Source organism: Chionomys nivalis, chromosome 4, assembly GCF_950005125.1.
Source record: "Chionomys nivalis chromosome 4, mChiNiv1.1, whole genome shotgun sequence".
In the NCBI taxonomy this organism is placed as follows: Eukaryota; Metazoa; Chordata; class Mammalia; order Rodentia; family Cricetidae; genus Chionomys; species Chionomys nivalis.
The window spans coordinates 74607589-74632882 of record NC_080089.1 but is presented as its reverse complement, the minus strand read 5'-3'; the positions used below and the strand labels follow the sequence as shown (position 1 = coordinate 74632882).

The window sequence follows — 25294 nt, the reverse complement described above, 5'->3', positions numbered from 1 at the left end:
TGTACACTCTACAACAGATCTACATTCCCAATCCTCCATTCCTTTTAATAGTAGAATCATATTCTATTATATTTTGTTCTCTGGGATTGGGTTTCTGAATTTTAGTTGTAGATATGATGCAATGAATATTGTGTACAAATGATTGTTTTTGTTGCTTTTGGTTTTTTGCTTTTTAAGATATGTGCTGTGGCCCAGACTGAGCCCATACTCCTTGGAATCCTCCTATCTTAGTCTTCAAGTATGAGCCATTATACCCAGCTTTCTGGTTTGTTTTGAATTAATACTTGTGATGGGGGAGGGGTATCCAACTTCATGGGTTTTTGCATGTGATTGTCTAGTTATCTACTGATCTTTCTCAATTGAATTAATTGTCTTTGTGTCCTTATAGATAAATCAATTGCCCAAGTATAAAAGTTTACTTAAAGATCTATTTCATTGATCTAAATATCTTTTCTTCTACACAATACTAACTTAATTATAGTAGGCGCATATTAAGTCTTCAAATGATCACGTGTAAGTTCTCTGATGTTGTTGCTTTTCAAGGTGGCATGGCTGTTCTGACTTATTTAGATTTCTGTATGGCTATTCTGGCTTATATATTTTTCCGTATGAGTCAGATCAGCCTGTTACTTCTTGTAAAGTGACCATTTAGGATTTTGAAAAGGACTGAAGTCAAAAAGTAAATTTAGAAAAGCCCACAGATTTTATATTACAGAGTAAATCCCAATTTATACTTTCTTATAAAGTTAATTTCTTAATATTTGTTAGCGTTAAAGTACTCGTGAAGAAAATATGAAGTAATTACTTTTTTGTCGTTGAGTAGGAGCTCTCTTTTCTATTTTTTGCCTTTTTTTTTCTTCTGGTACCAGCAATCCAACCCTGACTTCATATGTCAGGCAAATCAGCACTGCTGAGCTAAGTCCTCAGCCGCTCTTTCCTCCCAACTCCTTTCATTGAAAATGGATTCTCCTCTCATATATCCTGATTATAGGTTCCCTCTTTCTACTCCCAGTTCCTTCCCGTCTCTCCTCCCCTCCGGGTACACACCCTTTCTGTCTCTCATTAAAAAAGAACAGGATGAAGTAATTATTTTTATTATTAGCACATTTCTACATATGGAGTTATTGTCATGAAGAGAATGCCAGGACAGTTACCAGTCCATGTCAGGAGTTATTTAAAAATAACTTTTGGTCTGTGCACTCCACTTTTTAATATCCTAGTATGACTGCAGCAGCTGAACTTATTTAGAAATAAGACATTGGAAGGAAATGTGAATTCATCACAAATCATTATCCCCTGAAGACTGTTGTTATCTTTAGTGCCTTTAAAAGTGTATAGCCATATCTCTGTATATATCAAAATTAATAAAACGAGTTTGGTTCCGAAGAATAAAGATAAAAAAATCTGTGTTAGAATTTTCATAGGTCTTCAGAAATTTTGTTTTGCCTTGTTTTTTCTATTAAGACTTTCTTTGTGCTTTTAAGCATTAACAAAAACTTTTGGGTAGGGAAAATCAGATATGAATAATACCTCTTAAGAAACGTGGGTGAGGATTACAAAAACAAACATCTGAGATGTTTACAGTGCTTTAGATTCCTTCGGTTCCTCTAAGACAGGGACAACTATTTGATAGTCTGGGTAGTTTTCTTTCTCATTTTCTTTTCTATTTTTAATTTTTAAGGCAAGGTCTTAAAAATATTTTTTTAAGTCCAGGCTGCCCTCAAACTTAGTATATATTAGACCTGAGGATGATCTTGAACTTCTGCCTCTATCTCCTACATAAGGCCACACCAGCTTTTCTTTTTTAATTGGCAAAAATAGAAATTATATATATATGTGTGTAATATGCAACAAAACTTTGCATATATGGACACAATATAGAATGGCAAAATCAAGATATTTGATATATGTATTATCTCACATACTTTTTGTTTGTTTGTTTTGATTTTCCGAGACAAGGTTTCTCTGTAGCTTTGGGGCCTGTCCTGGAACTAGCTCTTATAGACCAGACTGGCCTTGAACTCATAGAGATCCGCCCGCCTCTGCAGCCCCCCCCCACACCCATGCTGGGATTAAGCCTCACATACTTTTTAATTTTCTTATGACAAATAACTCATGCGGTTTTGTTCAGTCAGTGAATGCCATAATCCAGTGGTTCTCAGCCTTGCCTGCTGTATGTTGGAATGTAGATGCTCCCAGGAGCATGTCAGACCAACTAATAAACTAATAAACCAAAGAACTCAGATACTAGAATTTCTCAAAACTTGTTGTGAAGTCTAGTGTGCATTCACTGTTTGGAAACAGCTATAAACAGCAGGGAATTCGGGCACATTTGAGCCCAGAAAAATGTAATGGCAGTAGAAGTCATTCCTGCTAAACCATATGTGCTCCCTACCCATTTTTGTGCTGGAGGTCAAGCCTGGAGCCTGTGCATGTTAAGCACATGCTGTACCACTGAGCCATACTCCCTGCCTCCCTGTATACACCATTGTCATTGTAACAGTAATCACTGTGAGAATTTTAGGACACAATTATTTGGATTTGCCTTTAATTATGAACAAATAATGGAAAATTACCTAAAAGGCTAGAGCTGGGTCAGGGGTTAAGAGCACTTGCTGTTTTTACACAGGACACAGGTTTGGTTCCCACAACACACACAGGGACTCACAGCTACAAATTCTGTTCCAGGAGGTTCAGCACCCTCTTCTGGCCTCTGTGGGTACCAAACATGCACATATAAATGTGTGAAGAAACATTCATGCACATAAAACAAAAATAAATAGTAAAAAAAAATTACCTAATCACTAGAATCCCAAAGTTTTGTGCTAAGGTCAATTATGCATACTGCCATATAACTTGGCATTTTTGTTGTGGGGGGAAGGTCTCCTACCAGAAATAATTAAAATTTTAAGCTCCCAACTTATTGGAAGAAGGACTAGCTTAAGAATTTGGGAACTTTTATTTCAGGGCTGGAGAAATGACTCTGATTAAGAGTACTAGCCTCTCTCTTCTAGAGGACCCACATGACCGTTTACAGCCATCTATAACTCCAGTTCCAGTGGATCTGATGCCCTCTTCTGGCCTCTGTGGGCACCAGGCATTCATGTGGTGCATAGACATGTACACGCAAAACACTCATGTTTGTAAAATAAAATTGTTCCTAGTTATTTTACCTTTGAACAAGCATGTTTCAATTCTGCTTTATAAAACGAGACTATTTGGACTAAAAAGCTGCTTGCTAAGTAGTTATTTAGCAAGCTGGATTGACTACTGTGTTCTAGGCAAGAATACAGAGACAACCAGAACATAGACTGTCCTTGAAAAGCTCAAGAGAGGGAGGTACACACTGTGTACCTGGGACCTTGCTCAGGGAATGTGGAGGAATTAGAACATGGACATGTACCTTATTAGCTCAGCACAAGACAGACACTGCTGCTGTTTGGGACCACCCGCAGATGCTTACTCTCCACCTTCACAGCTGAAGCATGGGACCAAGTGCTGCTCAGTGGGGCCATGGAAGTCTGCTATAAAAGTTGTTATTTGAGGAAATGCCTTCCTTCCCTCCATCTTACCTTAGCTCACCTCACATTATTTTATGTGGACATGATTCCTGGTGCTGCAAAAGAGACTGTGAAGCCCAAAGACAGGACTCAGTGAAGGGAATGACCAAAAAAGGAAAATGGAGACATCTAGATCCTTGCCCTAGCCCTTTGAAACCAACCGAAGCTAATGAGTTCTTGTTTGGTTTGGTTTGTTTTTTTTTTTTTTTTTTTTTTTTTTTGAGTCAGGGTTTCTCTACTGGCTTTCCTGAAAATCGCTTTTTTAGATCATACTGGTCTTGAACTCAGATCTGTCTGCTCCCAACACTACTGAATTCATATTATTTTCATTCTGTCTGCTTTAAGTCTGGCCTGAGTCAGCAATGTCAGCATTCCCTGGGAGGTTGACAAGCACCTTAGTTATTTTTCAGTTTCTGTGATAAGACCCACACGACCAAGGCAACTGATAGAAGAAAGCATTTACTTGGAAAAAACGGTTTCAGAGGGTAAGTCTGTGATCATCTTGGCAGGGAGGATGGCAGCAGGCATGCCTTAAAGCAGTAGCTGAGAGCTAACTGGATATAGCACAAACTTTTGAAACCCCAAAGATCGCTCCTAGCGAAACAACTCCTACAACAAGGCCGCAGCTCCTAATCCTTATTAAACAGTTCTTACCGCTGCCGACCAGTTGTTCAACAGTGAGCCTGGGGGGCCTTTCTCATTCAAACCACCACAACTAGGAACTCCCGAGCCCAGGCCACACTTCAGAGCCCAGTGCTGCTGCCCCTTTATCACACTCTCCCTCCGTGACTGGGATGCACATTTTGAGCTGTATTGACATGTATATTCTTTTTTCTTTTTCTTTTCTAGTTTTTCAAGACAGGGTTTCTCTATGTAACAGCCCTGACTGTCCTGGAGCTCACTCTATAGACCAGGCTGGCCTCTGCCTCCCAAGTACATGTGTATTTATAAAACAAGCAAACAAAGCCTCTATTCTGATTAGCTTGTTGGTGGGATATTGTATGAGATGAAAAATCCTGCCAGGATGCTTCCTAGTGCTAGTCGTTTGATTGGGTTAATTAATAAAGGGTTGTTCTCATTAATAATGATTGTGAAAACATCACATGGCTAAAGAGTCCACTCAGCCCCTTGATCAGACCACAGCTCTCTCTATCTCGGTGAACTTCTGTCGATATAAAATGGCCATTCTGAAGCGCTGGAGCTTTTTGCTTAGTCTTTTACACTATCAGTTACAGTTTTAAAATTTATTTAACCAGGTGGTAGTGGTGCATGCCTTTAATCCCAGCACTCAAGAGGTAGAGGCAGGTCTATGAGAGTTCAAGGCCATCCTGGTCTACGAAGTGAGACAGCTAATGAAACAGCTAGGGCTGTTACACAGAGAAACCCTGTCTCGAAAAACAAAACAAACAAAAAAATTATTTGTCCATCACAAAGAAAACAGTGGAATCTAGAAAGCATTAGCTTCATATCCTCTTTTATGACTCTTGTGTCCTTTTATTTGCATTCCTAGTGTTTTCCTTTCTTGGTCTCCTTTCTAAACTTTAGAATACACCCGGACTTAACCCTGTTTACATATATATGTTATAGGTAAAGATCCATACATGAGGGAGAACATTTAGCTCTTTTCTTTCCGAGTTTACCTCACTTAATATACTTTCCAAGTCCATTTTGCTGAAAATTTTATGATTTCATTTACCTGATGACTACAGATGTTGAACATTTTCTAAAATAGTTATTGGCCATTCATATTTCTTCTTCTGAGAATTGTTTGCTAACACATTTTATTAGCCCTTTTGTTAATTGGCAGTTTTATTTGTGTTTAATTTCTATATTCCTTTGTATATTCTGGATATTACCCCCAGGAAAAGATTTTCTTTCATTCTGTGTGCTGTGATCTCTGAGGATAGCTTTTTTGCTGTGCAGAAAGCTTTTAATCTCACAAAGTCTTACCTGTTGGTATTGAGACTAGTTCCTGTGCTATTGAGGGTCTGTTCAGAAAGCTCTTCTGTCCCCTGGTGTTTGGAAGAGGATTCCCTGTGTCTCCCTATAACTGGTTGAGGTTTCAAATTAAGGTATTCATTCCATTTCTGATTGATTTTTGCACAACAAGAAAGATACTGGATCTACTTCCGTTCTTCTGCAGGTTTTGCCAGCACCTTTTGTTACAGGATTAGCCTATCTTTTTCTGCTACATATTTTTGGCTGCCTTTGTCAAAGATCAGGTGTCCACAGCTTTGTCAGTTTATATCCAGTTGTCTGTTTTTGTCATTACCAGGCTGCCTTTGTCAGTGCAGCTTCTGTAGTACAATACGAGGTTTGGCGATACCTCCAGCTTTGTTCCTACACTTTAGGATTGCTTTGGCTACCTGTGGTCTTGATTCCATGTGAATTCTTAAAAGGTTTTTTCCATAGATCTGTGAAATGGCATCCGAATTTTCATAGGTATTGAGTTAAATCTGTAGGTTTGTTTTGGTAGTAACACCATTTTCACAATTCTGGAAATCCAGGAGCATGGACAATCCTCTTTTATCTAATATCTTCGTTGATTTACTTTTTCCATGTTTTGAGGTTTTCTGTACTCCTTTTTTTTTTTTTTTTTTGGTTTTTCGAGACAGGGTTTCTCTGTAGCTTTGGAGCCTGTCCTGGAACTCCCTTTGTAGACCAGGCTGGCCTCGAACTCACAGAGATCCGCCTGCCTCTGCCTCCCAAGTGCTGGGATTAAAGGCATGCGCCACCACCGCCCGGCTCTTGAGGTTTTCTGGTAGAAGTTTCATATCTTTGGTTAGGTTTATGTCAGCAGAGAAAGGAACTCAATATAAATGTGATACTTTCCCTAATTTCTTTCTCTGAGAGTTCTTTTTTGATGTTTGTATATAGATATAAAGGTTACTTGTTTCTTATATTGATTGTATATCCTGCAACTATATTTTTTTATTAGATCTAAAAGTTTTCTAGTATATCGGGTGCTGGTGGTGCACACCTTTAATCCCAGGTAGAAGCAGGCAGATCTTTGAGTTCAAGGTCTACAGAGCAACTAGGACAACCAGGGCCACACAGAGAAACTCTGTGATGGAAAACTGAGGCACAGACACACACATACACACACACAGACACAGATACACACACACACACACAGAGAGAGAGAGAGAGAGAGAGAGAGAGAGAGAGAGAGAGATTGCATATGATCTTTTAAGTACAGACAGAATTATATAGTCTGTAAATGATAGTTGATCTCTATTTTTATCCCTTTTATGTCTTCCTCTTGTATAATTGCTATAGCTAAGACTTCAAGCTCTGTGTCTCAACTAGATGCTCTATGTATGTCATTAGCATATCGTCACTATTGTAGCTAAGATTTAAAGCCCTGTATTTCAGCCAGGTACTCTGTGGTGCGCATGTGGTTAACATATCCTCACTCATACAAAGCCATCTGGATTCACCCAGTGATAGGTTCTGAATCAGAACATCTCTGACTTTGAATTCAGATATAGGAAGTTATAAATAAAAACTGTTTTTCTCACTGCCTTAGTCTTTCTGTCATTTTAACTAAAGACCTTAGCAAAGCAACTTTGTTCCTTTTAGAGGGAGAATTTAGGGCTGGATGTGGTAGCATACACATTTAGTTTCTGCACTTGTGAGACAGAGGCAGACACGGGAGGATCTCTATGAGTTCAGTGCCAGCCAGGGCTATACAGTAAGACCAATTGTTTAAAAGTTTATATTTGATCGCTGCCTGGGATGTGTCAGTACATGGCCAACCAGCTCCTTTATTTTTTGGCTAAGGTCAATCAGAACACCACAATGAGAGCATGTTGTGTCACTGCCAGCCCAGAAGGGGCTAGAAATGAGGTTATCTCCCCAGGCCACACTTCAGTAACTTGCTTGTAACTACCACTACCCACCACCCCACACTCCAGGGCCGCCATGTTATGATTCACCTAGGGATTAAGTCACAGTCGCTCTGATGGATTACCAGAGTGAAACAGGACATCTGCCCATGGACTCTTGAATTCTTCAGTCAAGCCATCACAACCAAAATAAACAATAAACCATAACTGGCTAATCTCTGCCATACTGCTTAGCCCAGTATCAAACTAGATGTGTCTACTGAGCACCTGAAATATGGCTAAAGTTTTATAATTGCCACTTGTGGCTAGTGGCTGTGGCATTGGGTGCAGTGCAGCAATAAAGATAGAGTCTGTTTAGTATGGAGATGATACTTCAAGAATAGAAGTGGACAGGAAATTCCCCAAGGCTTGCCTGCAAACTAGGAGAGACTGAGGGAGGGCAGCAGAGCTACGGCTCTCTCCAGATCACTCTCCCCCTCACTGGGCAGAAGGTAGACAAGGTAAGTGAAGATCAAATTGGCTCCAAGGTACAAAAAGCCAAAAGTGAAAGCTTGTAGTCAGGGCTATATTGGGGGAGGGGGAAGTCTCTCACAGTTCTCAGAAAAGTAGGCAGCTCCTCCAAAATCTCAGGGTCCAACTCTCAGACCTTGACAAGAAACTCCTTAAAACAGTCAGCACTCATGAGGTAGATGGCAGGTAGATCTCTAAGTTGAAGGCCTGCCTGGTCTGTATAATGAGTTCCAGGGTAACCAGGGTTACAAAGAGAGACCCTGTCACAAAGCAAAATAAGTCAATAATAATAATACAAATAAATCTTTAATTATGCTCAAAATAACCAAAGACTCTTACAGAAACGTAAACAGCAGCATATATGAGGTAAAGAGATGGGGAGCTTTTTTTAGCAGAGACATGAAATAACTTTCTTTTGATTTTTTTTTTTTTTGAGACAGGATCTCAGATAGCTTAGGGTAACTTTGAACTCGTGATCCTCTTGCTTCTACTTCACAGCTTGTTAATGTTCTTGCTTCAGAAAAGCAGTTGTCAAGTTTTAGAACATAGAGAAATTTCCTTAAAATTAGAACTCGAATTTCTGGAATCATAATTGTCTGTGCTATTCCTTAAGTGACTGTAATAGTTTGTAGTTTAACAATAAGAAATTGGATCCTGTTTTTATTTTTAAGTTTTATAGATTTTCTAGGGTTTCGGTGCATGTGTGTGTCGTGCGCATGTGTGTCTTATGCACATGTGTGTATGCACGCAGGTGGTTGATTGGTTTGGGTTTTGTTTTGTTTTCCCATGCCAGATTACCCTGGAGCCTATGCCCATGCTGGCTTCTGGTCCTCCTTCCATAGTTTCCCAAGTGCTCTGAATACTCAACTAGCTTCATTTAAATATTGGTTCAGAATTGCTCCTTGAAAGAACTGAGCCTTTGTGCACTCAGGAGTCGTAGGTGAGGGGATTATGAGGTCCAGGCCAGTCTCAGCCACATGGTGAAATTCTGTCTCAGAATAAAACAACAAAAAAAAAAGAGCTGTTTTATTTTCAGAGATAGGGAGATTTTTCAGTAGTTCTTCCTTTCTGGTGTTTATATTGCTGTTGATGTTAGTTTTGACCTGACTGTCCATTTCAGTCGCACATGTATTACCTAATGCTTGACGGGCAAAGGTAATGAATTAATAGAAATGAGTAAGAGCAGTAGACATGAATAACAAAACGTGTGTGTGTCTGTGTTTTTTTTTTTTCAGGGAAAATTTTTATCCCCAAACAGAAACCTGTGCAGACTTTTACAGAAGATAACATATCTCTTGATCCAGAGTTAGAAGAAGCTTTGACAAGTGCCTCTGATACGGAACTGTGTGACCTTGCAGGTGAGGTATCTCCTCAAATAAGCAGAGTTTAAGTGAGGGTAGTGTGGGGAGAGCCATGCAGGGTGCACCTGTGTGAATTATACAAACACTTTGTACTTTACACAGTAAACTTGATGGTAGGATTCTTTTAAGTACTCTCTATGGTGGAATTTTATGTTGATAAAATTTATTTGATAATTTTTCCTATGTTGCTATTTTAAATTCTTCCTAACAACAAAAGCCATATCACCAGCTGGTGAACCTGTTCTGTCTGAACACTAGAAACAGACTTCATGGTCTACTTCTGCCCTGTTTGTTTCATGGAGAGGGAGTAGAAATCAGAAGCTGTATTTATGTCCCCAACTTGTCAGAATGACATGTAGGAAGAGAACTCTAAGAACCGATATGTTTGAAAGTGGAGTGAAGGCTCTTGGGAAGGACCCCAGAAAGGGGCAGAGTGAGGTGTGATGTCACAGCAAGAGAAGGTGGTATTTTTCTTGAGGGACAAAGGACTGGTGGGTTTGTAAATGGTACTTTCATCAGAAGATGCTACATTACCTTCAATGAAAGAACGATACTTTTAGTATAGTCAAATGCAGACCATGCCCACCTTGGATGCTGTATGGTGTTTTGTTCCTAGAGATCTGGATAGTGACCAGCAAGGAGATCTTTTCCATTTCCTCTTTTAGCCACCAGGGGGAGCTAAGCATAGCTTTCCTTTTAAGGTCAGCCTGGCTCATGTTGTTGTCTAAATCTAAAGATGCCGGGAAGTAACAAGGGGATTGATGAAAGTGAGGAGCATTGTCAGTGATTTCTGACTGCACCAACCCCACCCTCTTGTGTAAAGTCCATTTTCAGTTTAATAGAAAAATGTCTGGAGAATGTTCAAAATAATAATAAATATTTTTGTTTGCAAACTGGGTACTGGACACACATCTATAGTCATAGCTACTTGGAAGGCTTGAGGCAGGAGGACTGCTTCTGCCCAGGAGTTAGAGGCCTGCCTGAGCAACACAACAGGGCTCCGTCTAAATACTGTAAAAACGAAAATGTTGAGTAAATTAAGAGTATGGGAAGGGGACCATGGGAAAGGGTAGAAGGGGAGGGGAGAAAACGGGAGGGGAGCAGAGAAAAATATACAGCTCAATAAAAGTAATTTTTTTTAAAAAATGAAAAAGTTTAGAGCAGGTAGGAGTAGAAACTAACTCTGTTCTCTCTGCAGCTATCCTTGGGATGCACAATCTGATTACAAACACTCAGTTCTGTGATGTGGTGGGAAGCAGTAATGGTGTCGACCAAGAACATTTTTCAAGTGAGTAGTTAACATGCCTTGAGAGTTCCAATCCTTTGTCACGTATGTTTTGCCTCTTCCATGTATTAACTTCGGTATTTATTATGCCAAAGATCCTGTGTGTATGTGTGTGTGTGCCTATGTGTGTGCGTGTGCCTATGTGTGTGTCTATGTGTGGATTTTGACTTGGTGAATATTGTGGGGAGTTGGCAAGTGCTTAAACCAAATTGGTCCCTCATTTTTGGAAACTGTTAAGACTGATCATTGAACTATGTGTGCTATGGTGCTACACACCCTTGATCTCAGCACTAGAGAGTCTGAAGCAAGAGGATTCCAAGTTCTAGACAGCCTTGGTTACATGACAGAACTGTGTCTCAGCATGAGAGGGAGGGAAATGAAGAGATGAGCTGGTTCAGGAATCTGCCTGGTCCATTCACTTATAGTTCCCCAGGAACCTTTCATAGAGCTGAGGCATCCCATGGAACAGATACTGTTTTCCCTTTCATAGAACTGCGGCATCCCATGGAACAGATACTGTTTTAAAAGTCAAAACTTACTTTGTTACTTTTTAAAAATATAACCCAAATGTAGGGGTTTTCTCTTTCTTTTTTTTTACACTTTGGGGGCCCACCACTCAGATCCCAAATAAATACAGGGAGACTTATTCTTACTTATGAATGCCCGGGCTTAACTTGACTTGTTTCAAGCCAGCTTTTTTCTAACTTAAATTATCCCATTTCTCTTTAACTATGTTTTGCCTCTGGGATTTTTACCTTGCTGGTTTTCTTTTTTCTTTTTCTTTTGGTTTTTCGAGATACAGTTTCTCTGTAACAGTCCTGGCTATCCTGGAACTCACTTTTGTAGACCAGGCTGGCCTCGAACTCACTGAGATCTGCCTGCCTCTGCCTCCCGAGTGCTGGGATTAAAGACGAGCTCCACCACTGCCCAACTTTTTTTTTTTTTTTTTTTTTAATTTTGGCCCTTTTTAATGCTATATATCTTTCTTTCCTTCTTGTTCTGTGGCTGCCTGTGTAGTGGGGCGGCTGCTTCTGGTGTCCTCTTCCCCTTTTCCTTTTCTCGCTCCTCGCTCTTCTTTCAAGCCTAGATTTCTCCTATTTATCTCTCTGCCTGGCAGCCCTGCCTATCCCTCCCCTGCCTAGCTATTGGCCATTCAGCTCTTCATTAGACCAGGCAGGTATTTTATACAAAGTAACACAGCTTTACAGGGTCAAACAAATGCAACATAAAAAGAATGCAGCACATCATTGCATCATTAAACATGTTCCACAGCATAAACAAATATAACACATCTTAAACTAATATTCCATAACACCCAATGCCATTATTAGATGCTGGACTCATACCTAGTCTATGTTTTATAAAACTGAGAGCTCACTCAAGTTTTCATTCATTGATGAAGTACTCTGCTCACCTCCCATGGCCCACTAGATGAAAGGCAACTGCCTTATTAAATTTAACTGGGAGCAAGCCTACTCTTCCCTTGTCATCTATTCAGTAACATTTTATTTGGTGACGTGAGTAACTACCAACATATAAGGGATATTTTAGCGGTTGTGCAGAAGGGACTTTCAGATTGGATGTGTTGAATGTATGGCCTGGGGGGTGGGGATAGACGACCAAGTGAATGTGTCTCCTCTCAGTTCCAGTCATCTCAGTCAACCCTTGCTCTTCCTTCCGTTCCCATAGATGTGGTAAAAGGGGAAAAGATTCTTCCAGTGTTTGATGAGCCACCAAATCCAACCAATGTTGAAGAGAGTTTAAAGAGAATTAAGGAAAATGATGCCCGTCTTGTTGAAGTTAATTTGAATAATATTAAAGTAAGTATGTTAAGAATGCAATGTACATATGTATCAGAATCAACACATGATGTTTGCTTTGGGTCAACCAAACCCAGGTCAGTAATGTGGTAATTCTGATGTAACTTCTGCTTTAAGGTTTAGTGTACTAACAGTATATGAACATAGATTCCTTCAAAGCTTATACATTCAAGTATTATAGAAAATATTTTGTTATTTACTTTTTAAAGAGTTTATCATATAAGAATATGACCCTACACATCATCCATAAGTTACTCTAATTTTTAAAGTGCTACCCTCTTTTGAACTTTAGCCTTTGGTTTTTTATTTTAATTGGGTTTATTAAGGTATTTTTAATATAGTTAAGTAAGATTCTTTTAATGTGCGGTCCCAGGATGTAAAACTAAAAAATACCACTGTCAGGTTCTAAAACAAACAAACAAACAAAAAACGCCCGACTGACTAACTGATATAAAGCCTGCCTGTAATGTTGGAAGTTTGTCAGGCCCCTTTACTATCCTCTGCCCACGCATGCCACTTAGAGCTATTCCTTTTGCCTTCTCCAGCCTTGTAGATGGAATCCACCTTGCAGCATTTGAGTCTTCCTTTTGACAGTGCGTGTGAGACCCGCCCATGTTGTGCAGGTTTGGGTTTTTTTCTCGTAGGATATGCCACAGTCAGTTATTGACATGGGTCGCTTCCAGTTTGGTTATGTGGAAAGTGGCTGCACACATTTACATGTGAGGCCTTTGAAAAATACAGGTTTTTGTTTCTCATGACCAATGCCTAGAAATTGGCTTTCTAGGGTCTGTTTTTTGTTTTTTCAAATTATTATTGCTGTTTGTTTGCTCGCTTGCTTGCTTTGAGATAGGGTGTCTCTATGTAGTCCTGGCTATCCTAGAACTTGCTTTGTAGACTAGGCTATTTGTTTACATACTTTTTGAGTATGTTTTAGAGCAAACAGTAAGTATAAGTGTGTTTGATTGATGGATTAAACTTCCTGATAACTGAAATGTTGATGGCGTTTTGTCTTTCAAGAATATCCCAATTCCAACTCTAAAAGATTTTGCAAAGACTTTGGAAACCAACACACATGTGAAACATTTCAGTCTTGCGGCCACCAGGAGCAATGACCCCGTGGCTGTTGTAAGTATGCTGAGATTGACGAAGTTAATAATTCCCAACTGATGTCTGCAAACCTGTGTTATAGTAAGGTTAAATCAATCTGTTTTGTGAGACAGGATCTCTCATAGCCCAGGCTGGCCGTGAATTTCATGTGTAGTGGAAGATGATCTTGAACTCCCCAGTTTCTCCTACCTCTACTTTCCAAGTGCTGGGATTATAGGCCTGTACCACTGCACCCTTTTAAACTGTGACTTATTCTTACATTTATCTAGTTATTTAGGTATGTGCATGTTTGTGTATGTATGTGTATACATGTATCACAGTATGTGTGTGGAGGGCAGAGGACAATTTGCAGAAATTGTGGGTCCCAGGGATGGAATTCAAGTTGTCAGACTTCATAGCCAGTGCCCTCCCACTGAGCTATCTCATTGGCCCAAACTGTGATGTGTGTGTTTGTGCGTGTGGCATTTTACCTCACTATTCGGCATTACATTATATACCCTTTTGTATTTTTAAATTTTTATCATTTATATATTTTTTCCTCTTTTGGGACTGGAAAGAGGTAGATTCCCAAAATAGCAACTCACTGGATAACCTAAGCTGGCATTAAATCTTACTGCCGTGGCCTCCTCAATTCTTTAAGCATAAAGGGTGTTTGGAAATATGACTAAATGGTAAAGTACTGGCCTGTTGCATGTAAGTCCCTGTCTTCAATTTCCAGGACCACAAAAAAAGAGAAAGAATTAACTTGATTTTGATTTTTCAGTTAAATATATATGTTAGAAATCTCTTTGTGTCAGCATACAGAGGTCTGCTATAGCCTTAACATCTGTACAGGGTCCCACTTAGGGATATGTGATTTGGGGTTTAATCAAATGCTTCCTCTGGAGATGAGTATGTGGTGTTTGTCCTTTTAAAACCAATTCTGAATGTGTGAGTTGAACCAGTCTTGCATTCCTTGAGAAAGTCACATCGATTGTCCTAAGAACCTTTCCTTCACTTGGCTTTGCAGCAACCACTCCTTTTGGTTCTCCTCCAACTTCACTAGTTCCCGGTTTCCACACACATTCTTCCTCTGAACATTGGAGTGGTCCAGGGACTTTTCGCCTTCACTGCCTGGGCAAGCTCATCATTTCAGTGCTGTAGGTCGCTTACACTTGCTGGTGACTCCAGTGTCATCGTCCCCTTTGTACTCTGTCCTTAACTCTACACTGACACCCTGCTACCTACTTAGTAGCTGTACCTGAGTACCTAATGGATTTCTCCTATAGAGACTTGGACTGAACTCCTGACCCCTATCCCATGCCTGCTTTTCTCAGTCTTTATTACTAAATGGCAGTGTCAGTCATTTCTCCAGTAGACAGGAAACAGATGACAAACAATCGCTCTTAACCTCTCTTTCTTTCAGCCTTAAAGCGTATATTCAGTAGTCCTGTCTTCAAAATATTTTTAGAGTCCAGGATAGTTGTGCTGGCTCACACAGGTCTAATATTCAAAAGGCAGAGACAGGAGGATCACCATAAGTTTGAGTCCACCCTGGTTTACATAGCAAGCTCCAGGTCATTCTGGGCCACCTGATGAGAGAGAGAGAGAGAGAGAGAGAGAGAGAGAGAGAGAGAGAGAGAGAGAGAAACATGGGAACATGGGGCTGGTGAGATAGATCAGCAAGTAAAGTCACATGCTACACAGGCCTGACAACTCTACTTCAATCCTCAGAACCATGTAAAGGCAGAAAGAGAAAACTGACCCCACAAAGCTGTCTCCCGACCTTTGCATCACACCATAGTGCATATGCATCCATGCACATTGTAAACGCACACGTAGACACAGTCCTATTTGTTTAATGGGCTAGATCTTGATGTGATGGTGCACACATTTAATTCCAGCAGTCTGGAGGTAGAAGCAAGCCAATCTCTGTGAGTTCCAGGCCAGACAATGCTACATTGTGAAACCTGTCTTGTCTCAAAGGGGGACCAGGAGGGTTAGAGATTGGCACAGTGCTTACTCAGCGTGCACAAAGTCCTGGGTTTATCACCAACACTGCACAGACTAAATGTTGTAGAACATACCTATAATCCCAGCATTCAGGAATTAGAGCCAGAAAGATCAGAAGTTCAAGGCTGCCAGACAGTGATGGCACACACCTTTAATCCTAGCACTCAGGAGGCAGAGGCAGGCGGATCTCAGTGAGTTTGAGGCCAGCCTGGTCTACAAAGAGTTCCAGAACAGTCAGTACTGTTACACAGAGAAACTCTGTCCTGAAAAAAACATAAAAACAAAAAAAGTTCAAGGCCATCCTCAACTCCATAGAGAGTTTATGGCCATCTTAGGATGCGTGAGAGCCTGTCATAAAAAGAGGGAAAGGAAAATAATCTCAGAATTCAAACATTTCTCACATTTTGTTACTCCCGCCCTGATCCAAGTGGTCTTCTCTTTTCTGGAGTATTGCAGTTGCCGTCTTCGTGAGCCACCTCTTTCTTACCCATTCTCAAACCATAAGAGATATTAATGAATTAGTTCCATACAGAAACTGAGAGGACATGTGAGAGGAGATGGGGAGTAGAGAATGAATGAACCTGAAATAGGAGTTAGGAATGTCAGCACCAGGGAATTACGTGTGACCAAATAATCTAAAGATTGTATATGGTGGGGCTGGAGAGATGACTCAGAGGTTAAGAGCACTGACTTTTCTTCCACAGGTCCTGAGTTCAATTCCCAGCAACCACATGGTGGTTCACAACCATCTCTAGTGGGATCTGATTCCCTGTTCTTCTGGCATGAAACATACATGAACATATACATAAAATAAATAATCTTTTTGTTTGTTTTTCTGTACTTTTGGAGCCTCTCCTAGAACTAGCTCTTGTAGACCAGGCTGGCTCGAATTCACCATAGCTTTGCCTGCCTCTGCCTCCCAAGAGCTGGGATTAAAGGCATACGCCACCACTTCCTGGCTAAAATAAATAATCTTTTTTTAAAAAATTATATATGGTAATGTACATGGGATAAGTAAATACATGTGAGATTGAACAGTAGTGTAACAAGCTAAAAAATGTAACGAGAAACTTAAGTTCAATTTATGAATTTACTTATGTCATGTGCAGTGAAAAATAGGTGCTATCAGATTTTAATCTCCAAATATTTCCTCTTAATCTCTAGGCATTTGCAGACATGCTGAAAGTGAACAAAACTTTGAAGAGTTTAAATATGGAGTCCAACTTCATCACAGGCACTGGGGTTTTAGCACTGATTGATGCTTTGAGAGACAATGAGACCCTGACAGAGCTCAAGATCGACAATCAGGTTGGTGTTCTACAGTAGCAATTCGGAAGAAACTGCAGCCCCCACTGCCAGGGGGACTTGCAAGAAGGGCTGTAACCCTCTCGGAAAGATGGTGGCAGAAAGGGGGTGATGCGACATTTGGGAATCCAGAATATTAATGTTTAACAGGCGAATACTCAGCAAGTCTCTTTAAGTCAATTTAAGGAATTAAATAGGTGGCTGATTTGAACTGGAAAGTCCTTTACATATGACTTAGTCCACTCTTCCCCTTTCTTTGAGAGAGTCACAGATGCACTGTGTCTATAGTGTGTTACGGTACCAAATACAGAGAATATGAATAGAGTTGTTTGCATGAAAGAAGAAGAGATGCCTTCTCTCTTCAAGTGGGTAAGAGCACTTGATGTGATTTCAAGAGGAACTGAGTTCAGTCTACAGCACCTGTTGTAAAAAAAAATAACTGGCCACATCTGTGTGGAACACCTCCAGCTGTGAGGGTCAGCGAAAAGCAGGCCCCAGGAGCTTGATAGTCAAAACAGCCAGTGTCAGGTCCAATAAGAGAAATGTCCCAGTACCCAGGTTGCTGTGAAGGCGCCATCTTCATCAGACAAATACAATGCTAATACCTTCATGGGTGTGGGGCCACCTATTCCTAGACATATTTTTGTTTATGTTTTTATATTTTATGGTCACATGCATGCATACGTTTGCATGTGGAGACCAGAGGTATTGGATTCCCTGGAGCTGGAGTAACAAATGGTTGTGAGCCACCTGATGTGAATGCTGGGACCCAAACCTGGGTCCTCTGGAAGAGCAGCAAGTCTTCTTAGCTGCTAAACTACTCACCAGTCGTCCCCTAGACAAACTTTGTAAGTGGGGAAAATATACATATTAGAACTATTTCTACCCAGAGCAACTGTTAATTTTTTATTTGAAAATTAGCTATAAGGACTGAGGAGATGGCTCAATGGGGAAGTGCCTGCTGTGTCATCTTGTGGACCTGAGTTTGGATCCCCAGCACCCACAAAGAAGCAGGGTGTGGCAGTGTGCATCTTCAACCCCATCTTTACAGAAGCAAAACCAGGCAGATCCTACAGGCTTACTGACCAGCCAGCCTAGCCAAAACAACGAGCTTCCAGCTCAGTGAGAAACCCTGTCTCAAAAAATAAGGTAGAGAATGAGAGAGAAAAACAGTGCCCACTGCTGGCTGCCGCCACACATATGCACAGGCAAACACATGCCCATACACACAAATGCCCATACACACAGAACTCGTTATTTAAAAAGATACTTGGCAAATGATTTCCTGAGTCCTTCACAATAAATAAGTTTTGTAGACTGTAAGATAGAAAAGAGATTTGGTTACATCTGAAAATTAAACCAAGATGCTTCTTAATCCATGGTCTCAAATTTTTAATAAAAATATAACTCAGTAACCTAGCATAAAGTCCTGGAAGGTCCATCCATGTCACAGTACATGTCAAAACTCTAGTCTGTACATGGCTAAATTATATTCTGTCACATTTTAGAGTTTCTACTTTTGAGCTATTAAAATAATGCTACAGCGCTAGAGAGATGGCTCAACAGTTAAGAGCCCTTGTTGCTCTTGGAGAGGACCTGGATCCAATTCCCAGCATCCAAATGGTGGCTCACAGTCATCTCAAACTCCAGTTCCAGAGAATCTGATGCCAATTCTGGTCTTCATGGCACCAGGCATGCACATGGTGCACATACATACATACATCCAGAAAAAGACACAACTCATGTGCATGATATTTTTAAAAATTTAAGAAAAATAATTCTTAGACATGAATATGAATATTCATATCTAAGTGTTTTATGAACATACATGTTTATTTCTTTGGGCCTATACCTAGGAGTAGAACCACTGGCTAATAAGATAATTTCAAGCCATTACCAAGAGCCCGCTTTGCTACATTCTTGAAAACTACTTAAACAAACAGACGGGTCTCACCGTGTTGCCCAGACTGTTCTTGATCTAAGATCAAGCATTTCTCCCACCTCAACCTGCCCAGGACCTGGGATATAGGTGCACACTACCATGCCTGCTGTTTGTTCATCTTCTTGATGGTAGTTTGTTGGTTTGATCGTGTTGGAGCCAAGGTTGAGATAGTCTCACCTAGCCCAGGCTAACCTCAAACCTCTCTGATAGAAGATGACCTTAAAGGCCTGCATTCAACAGCTAGTACTGGGGTCACAGGTGAATGCAGTGCTGGGGATTGAACCCAGAGCTTCATGGATGCTAGGCAAGCACCAGCTGAGCGATTTCCTCGGCCTTTCTGTCTTCTTCATTATACCCATCCTGTGGGTGTGAGGTGGCACAGTATCTGCACTTTTTTTATTTCTATAGAGCTTTTGGTGTCTGTTGAATTTTTAAAGATGTCTTTCTTATATATGTTGTAGAAATTGCGTGAAAACTTAAGAGATCATCAGAATCAGCATGGGACTAAGTCTTAAATTTTATTTACGTAAAAAATGTTTTTATCTGGTTTATTAATGCTATTCTTTGTTTTTGATCCTTCCAGAGACAGCAGTTGGGCACAGCTGTAGAATTAGAAATGGCTAAGATGCTTGAAGAAAATACGAATATCCTTAAATTTGGGTATCAGTTTACACAGCAGGGACCCCGAACCAGGGCAGCCAATGCTATAACGAAAAACAACGACTTAGGTAAGATGTATGCAATACTGAGTCAAGTTTCTGAAGTACAACGCCAAGCTATTTTTAGAGCTAAACTAACATAGAAAAATAACCTGTCCTTAGTGTCCAATGCTGCCTAGTCCTTTACACGGTGAGTCGGAGCTGTGCCAGGTTGTAGTGGTCTTCATGTTTGTTACCACTTCTGTGACAAGCATGTAATAGCTTTAAGCGAAACCTACCATGACAGGTGTTTGGTTCGTGTTGACAGTTACTCCTTGTGCTTTGAAACAAAGAGTTTGGCACCACCAGAAAGTATTTTGCCTATTTATCAAGCAGAATTAGACAGAAATTCAGTTTTATATTATGATATACAGGATAAGTACAGTTTGACTCCCTAGCCTCTCTGATGCGTGCAGTGCTCTCCTGCACTCGCCTGCCTCAGTGATCCGTTCTCCTCTGCTCCTTTTCCTGCTGAGTCTCGTGGTCTCGGATGGAAATGAACTCTCTAGTCCTGAATGAGTTAATAAATACTGTGCTCGTAATTTTGTTTCTCTGTATTGCCAGAAAGTGACTTCCTTTTCAGTTATGCTATTTACGCTAAACTGCTTTACAAGATTCATTGTATAGGCAAGAAGTAAAATTAAGTCCTCTCAACAGCGGGGACATTTCTGAGCAACTACTTCTTTTAAGCTTCAGCCAGATTTCCTTTACTCTAGCTACACGAGCAGTGCTGTTTAATTCCCTTTATGACAGTTGCCCACAGGATATTTTAGATGTAGATTTCAGTCAGTTGTCTTAGTGTTGGTTCCCATCATTTATTCTCCTCCAAGTGTTTTGACTTTGCTGCTTAGAGAAATGTTTTTAAGTCTGGACTGACTTTGTTAATAGCTAGATAACTTTCAAAACCTGGATTCTTGGCTTCCCTCCCCTAGAGAGTCAGATTTAGGACAGGGTGAACTTGGCGCTGGGACCCTCACAAAGTGTCTAGTCCTGCTGTAGGCAGCTCGTACTCACTGAAATCCTAGTTTGGTTTTCAGGAGACATTTCGGTTTCTGAGTCTGGCATTAATGCATATCGTGAACACATGTGCCATATGTATTTTACATGTCGTGAACACATGTGCCATATGCATTTTCTACTTAACATTTGTCACACTTTGAAAATTGTTGGGGAATATTATGGTAAGATGTGTGACTTCTGTTATGCTGCATTTGTTTAACTCTGTGAAGCTGTGATTCTTTGCCTGTCTAAAACCCCTGACAGTCCTAATAGAACTGAATGACCAGTAAGGAGGCAGGAGAAAGGATAGGCAGGGCTGGCAGGCAGAGAGGATAAATAGGAGAACTCTGGAGAGAGAACAAGGACACCAGGGGCCGGCCAGCCACAGAGTAAGAGTGAAAGATGTAGAGAAGAAAAGGAAAAGCCCAGAGGCAAAGGTAGATGGGAGATTTAAGTTGAGAAAAGCTGGCTAGAAACAAGCCAGCGTGAGGCTAGGCATTCATAAGAAAGAATAAGACTCCATGTCCGTGGTTTATTTGGGAGCTGGATGATGGGTCCCCAAAAAGAGCCAAAAGAGTAAAAAAAATAAATAAACAACAAGTTGTAGTTCATTTAAAGTGTCTGTCTCCAGATAATTTTTTTTTCTGAGCAAGGTCTTGCCATTATAGCTCAGGCTGGCCTCAAATTCCTGGTGATCCTACTGCCGCCTCTACCTGTGGAGAGTTTTGGATGATAGGCATGAGCCAGCATGGTAGGCAGACAAGATGGCTTACTGGGTAAAGTGGTTGCCTCTGAAGCTTGACAACCTGGGTTTGATCCCTAGAACCTATGTGACAATGGAAAAGGAGACCCGTGTCACACAGTTGTTTTCTGACCACACACACACACACACACACACCATAGCACATATGCACACATGCATTCACACATCATACACAAGCATAGTAAATAAACATTTAAAAACAAAATAGTCTGTTTTCAAACATTATAAGTTTTTTACCATAGGGACATGTTGTTGACAGGAGTTATGTTCAAAAATCATGTCTAACCCATAGCTGGTATTTGTAAAAAAGTATTTAGGGACTGGGATACAGCTCAGGGATAGAGGGCTTGCCTAGCATGTCCAAGGTCCTGGGTTTGGTCTCTAACAAAACCAAAATGAGGAGGGGGGAATAAGGCTGTAAATTTATCTTTATTCAGTTATAGTTTTCTGGTAACTGTATCATCTTAAACTAAACCAGACAAATCTTCCATTTTCCTCTCCTGAAACTACCTTAAATCCCAAAATGCCACCAACATATATTACCCAAGTAATCTCTGTCATGGATAGATGACACCCACAGGAATTGTGTAATTGCAGCCCATAAACATAATAGTAGGGAAGTCCCTTTTCGTTAGGTCCCTGGAGTTATGTTCTTGTCACGCCAGCTGTGACAGATGCTGTGCCCAGGCCTACAGAGAAGAAGAGTGTTAGAGTGCATGTGGATGAGTGGGCAGATACGGGTGTCCTGGGCTGCCTTATGTGGACTCCAGCTCACAGCTGGATAAATGGATAAAGAGGCCATTTGGAAGAAGGTGCAGTCTGTCATAAAGCAGAATTGAGAAGCCCACACTTCTGCTAGGAATTTCCTAGACTGCCCTCATGCTGTCCCATTCTGATGCAAACTAGAGTTACAGACACGGGTCACACATGTAAAGTGACAAAAGGACATTCCTGGAAGGGGCTGGTTTATGTTGGAGGCATTTGGGAGCTCGTATAGCTATATGATTAACACAACATTTTAAAAGAAAGCATTGTTTTAGAGACTGAGAGTGAGGTTAGTTAAGACTTATTAACAAAAATTGGACCAGGTAGATAACAAGGACACCAGGTGACAAACCGGCACTCTGTCCTTGGCTCTCTGCCTTGTTGTGCACACAGCAGCTGCCTCAGATCTGCTCCTTGCTTCATTTTCTCTCAATGCACTCTGCTCTCTGCCCGACACAGGGATCCTGGCAGCCTGACCTGACACAGTCTACTAGGCAAATAACTCGCCTTCAGCTTGCAGACGGGCCTGTATCCGATCTCTGTCCCATTTTTATAATACCTTCTCATTGTCTTCTTACTCTCAGCTGTCCACTGAAATACTTCTGCCTACTCGTCATCTCTCCAGCTAAGAAAGAAGTGTCACAGCTCTAACAGAAGAGGTTGTATGGTACACATATAGCAGTCACGTCCACACTGAGCTGTTATCTGTACACTAGCTAACTGCATAAGCAGCTTTCTATGGCGTTTTGTTTGCTGTGCTCTGTCCTGTAGATCCTGTCTGTAACACCTTTAACATTTTTTTAGCATGCATTTTAACATCTGAATTGGTTTGCCAAAACCAGCCAATTGCTTGCTGTTCCCTTTTTTGGCATATATTTGTATTTATTTATGGTCTCCTTGGCTTTTTCTTCCCTTTATTTTTCAGTAGACACTTGACGCTTGTTCCTCATTACTATAGGTTAGATCAGTCAGGAAAACGTGAGTAGGTAAGTATAGTTCATAAAGACTGTAGCCTTTGCTTTGATTTTCTGACTCTACTCAACCAATGACTGGACAGTCCTTATACACACCAGTAAATGTCTGGTCCCAGCAGCCAGTAGTCAGAATAGCATGGGAATAGCCATTATTCCCTCTTGACTAGCTCCTCTGGCAGCTGATTCAGACTGAAAAGAGGCAGTGCCTTGTGACTGGCTTCCAGAGGGGAAGTGGGAATCAATAATCAGAGTCTGAGTGCAAAGTAGCAAAACCAGTAGCGTAGGAGTACAGAGCCTCATGGTAGCAGGTTGGCTTTTCCTCACTAGAAGCATGGCTGACCATGTCTCAGCATGTATTCTTTTTTTTTTTTTTTTTTTTTTTGGTTTTTCGAGACAGGGTTTCTCTGTAGCTTTGGAGCCTGTCCTGGAACTCCCTTTGTAGACCAGGCTGGCCTCGAACTCACAGAGATCCGCCTGCCTCTGCCTCCCGGTGCTGGGATTAAAGGCATGCGCCACCACCGCCCAGCCCTCAGCATGTATTCTTGCAGTGGCAGACGGAGAGGAGCACTAAGCACTTGCCATGTTCTCAACACTGCTCTGTGCAGCACCTTGTCACATGGCTGTCACGTCAAATACCATTATTCTCCTGTTACAGAGGAAAGCTGACACTCAGAGAGGCTGGGCGTCACAGCACACACTCCACAGGAGTGGTAGAGCTGTGCTGATGTCCCCTTGCCAACGCTGCAACCTGCTACTCTGTCCTTTGGAATAGTGGTCAGCCATAGTGTCGAGTACTGACGTGGTGGCTCTTGGTAATGCCCTGGGTGACTGATAGTCAAAAGAACAAGATAGCTGAAGCCCTTACTTGTACCAGTGAGCTCAGAATGATTTCATGTCAGCAGTCCATGAAAAGACTGAGCATTGTCAGGCATATGGATCTTGTTTGCTCCATCATCTGAACTGGTTAGCTGGCCACTTTCTGAAGCCAACATTTAGAGTGCCCAGAAGGGAAATTTATAAAGAGAAGGGAAATTTGGAAAAAGTTGTCAGTTAGTACCTTTAGAAATGATGAAAGTATTTCTAGACTCCTTCAGTGTAAGGAAATATGTTGTATCTAATCAGGGGATCATTCAAAATACTTTTAATAAAACTTTTTAGATTTTATTTTGTGTGTTGGTGTTTTGCCTGCATGTATGTCTTTGTACCATGTGTGTGCCCAGTACCTAGTGGAGGCTAGAAGTAGATGTCAGATCCTCTGGAACTGGAGTTACAGACAGCTGTGAACTGCCATGTGGGTGTTGGGAATCGAACCTAGGCCTCTGGAAAAGCATTTAGCCATTTCTCCAGGCCCCTAATATAACTTCTTAACCACGGCTTGCCAATGTCATTGTAAATGTTACTGTATTAACAGATCATTTTTCTAAACGTAGACATCCTTTGTTTTTCTAGAATCAAATGACTTGAAACTTGAGTGCTGAACACTCCCTGACTACTGTACTAAATACTGTGTTTTAGGTCCTACCCTGCTGTTACGTAAGCACCTACATCCTAAGACACGTAGCTCTTGTTTAGATGATTTTCATCAAGCAAATGACAGTGGCAGATGGCCGAGCCTTCTTTGTTAATGGTCATATGAATCAGAAGTACTCAATTCATTTTTATGAGACATTAACTGCTATGGAGAAACTTGTTACAAGCAAGTTAGCATTTTGTAAACGCACAGGGATTTATAACAGGCTTTCTTTTTCCCCACAGTGCGCAAGAGGCGAATTGAAGGAGACCACCAGTAAGAATGCCAAGGAAGCCTGCAGATCACCAGAGGCTCCTGTTGGGACAGCAGATGTAAAAACTTCCTGGGTAGAAGGGAAAAGACTGGAAATCTTTTTTTTTAACTATATGCATTATTTTCCTAGCTTAAGGTATTATATTTGATTTGTAAAATCAGTGATGGGTAGAATTATATTTGTAGCCTTTCTACTGAAATCATTTTAATTTAGCTTAATTGAATGGCTTATAATTTTTAGATAAAAATTTAGAAGTCATGTATATAAGAATAATTTTGAACACCTTGAGGACCAATCTTTTTAAATCAAAAAGGGACATTGCTGACTCAGTGTTGCTCCTTACACATAAAGGATAAGGCACATGGCAGTTTCCTTTTTTTAAAAAAAATCCATGAATTTGGCAAGAGTTTGCTTTTTCCTTATTAGGGAAATAAATTTTCAGAATTTTAAAAGATGGCTCAGCATCTGATTTATCTCCGTAAGCCAGCGCAGGCCTCCAGGAGACAGACTGGTCCTCCTCTGGGAGATAGAATGGGTCACTGTGTTGCAGGCTTCTGGTCTTGTCCACTGAGCCTCAGCTA

At 40.8% G+C, this 25294-nt stretch overlaps 1 protein-coding gene across 1 annotated transcript in view; it reads left to right on the top strand.

Annotated features, from left to right (window-relative positions):
* Tmod3 (tropomodulin 3) overlaps positions 1–25087 on the top strand; it is a 60907-nt gene extending 35820 nt beyond the window's left edge. The window contains exons 4-10 of the mRNA XM_057768701.1: positions 9154–9276; positions 10478–10567; positions 12254–12384; positions 13402–13509; positions 16648–16791; positions 19314–19458; positions 24685–25087. Of these exons, the coding sequence (XP_057624684.1) occupies positions 9154–9276; positions 10478–10567; positions 12254–12384; positions 13402–13509; positions 16648–16791; positions 19314–19458; positions 24685–24719 (776 nt within the window). The 3' untranslated portion in view covers positions 24720–25087. The remainder of the gene's footprint in view (positions 1–9153; positions 9277–10477; positions 10568–12253; positions 12385–13401; positions 13510–16647; positions 16792–19313; positions 19459–24684) is intronic.
* The last annotated feature ends 207 nt before the right edge of the window (positions 25088–25294 follow it).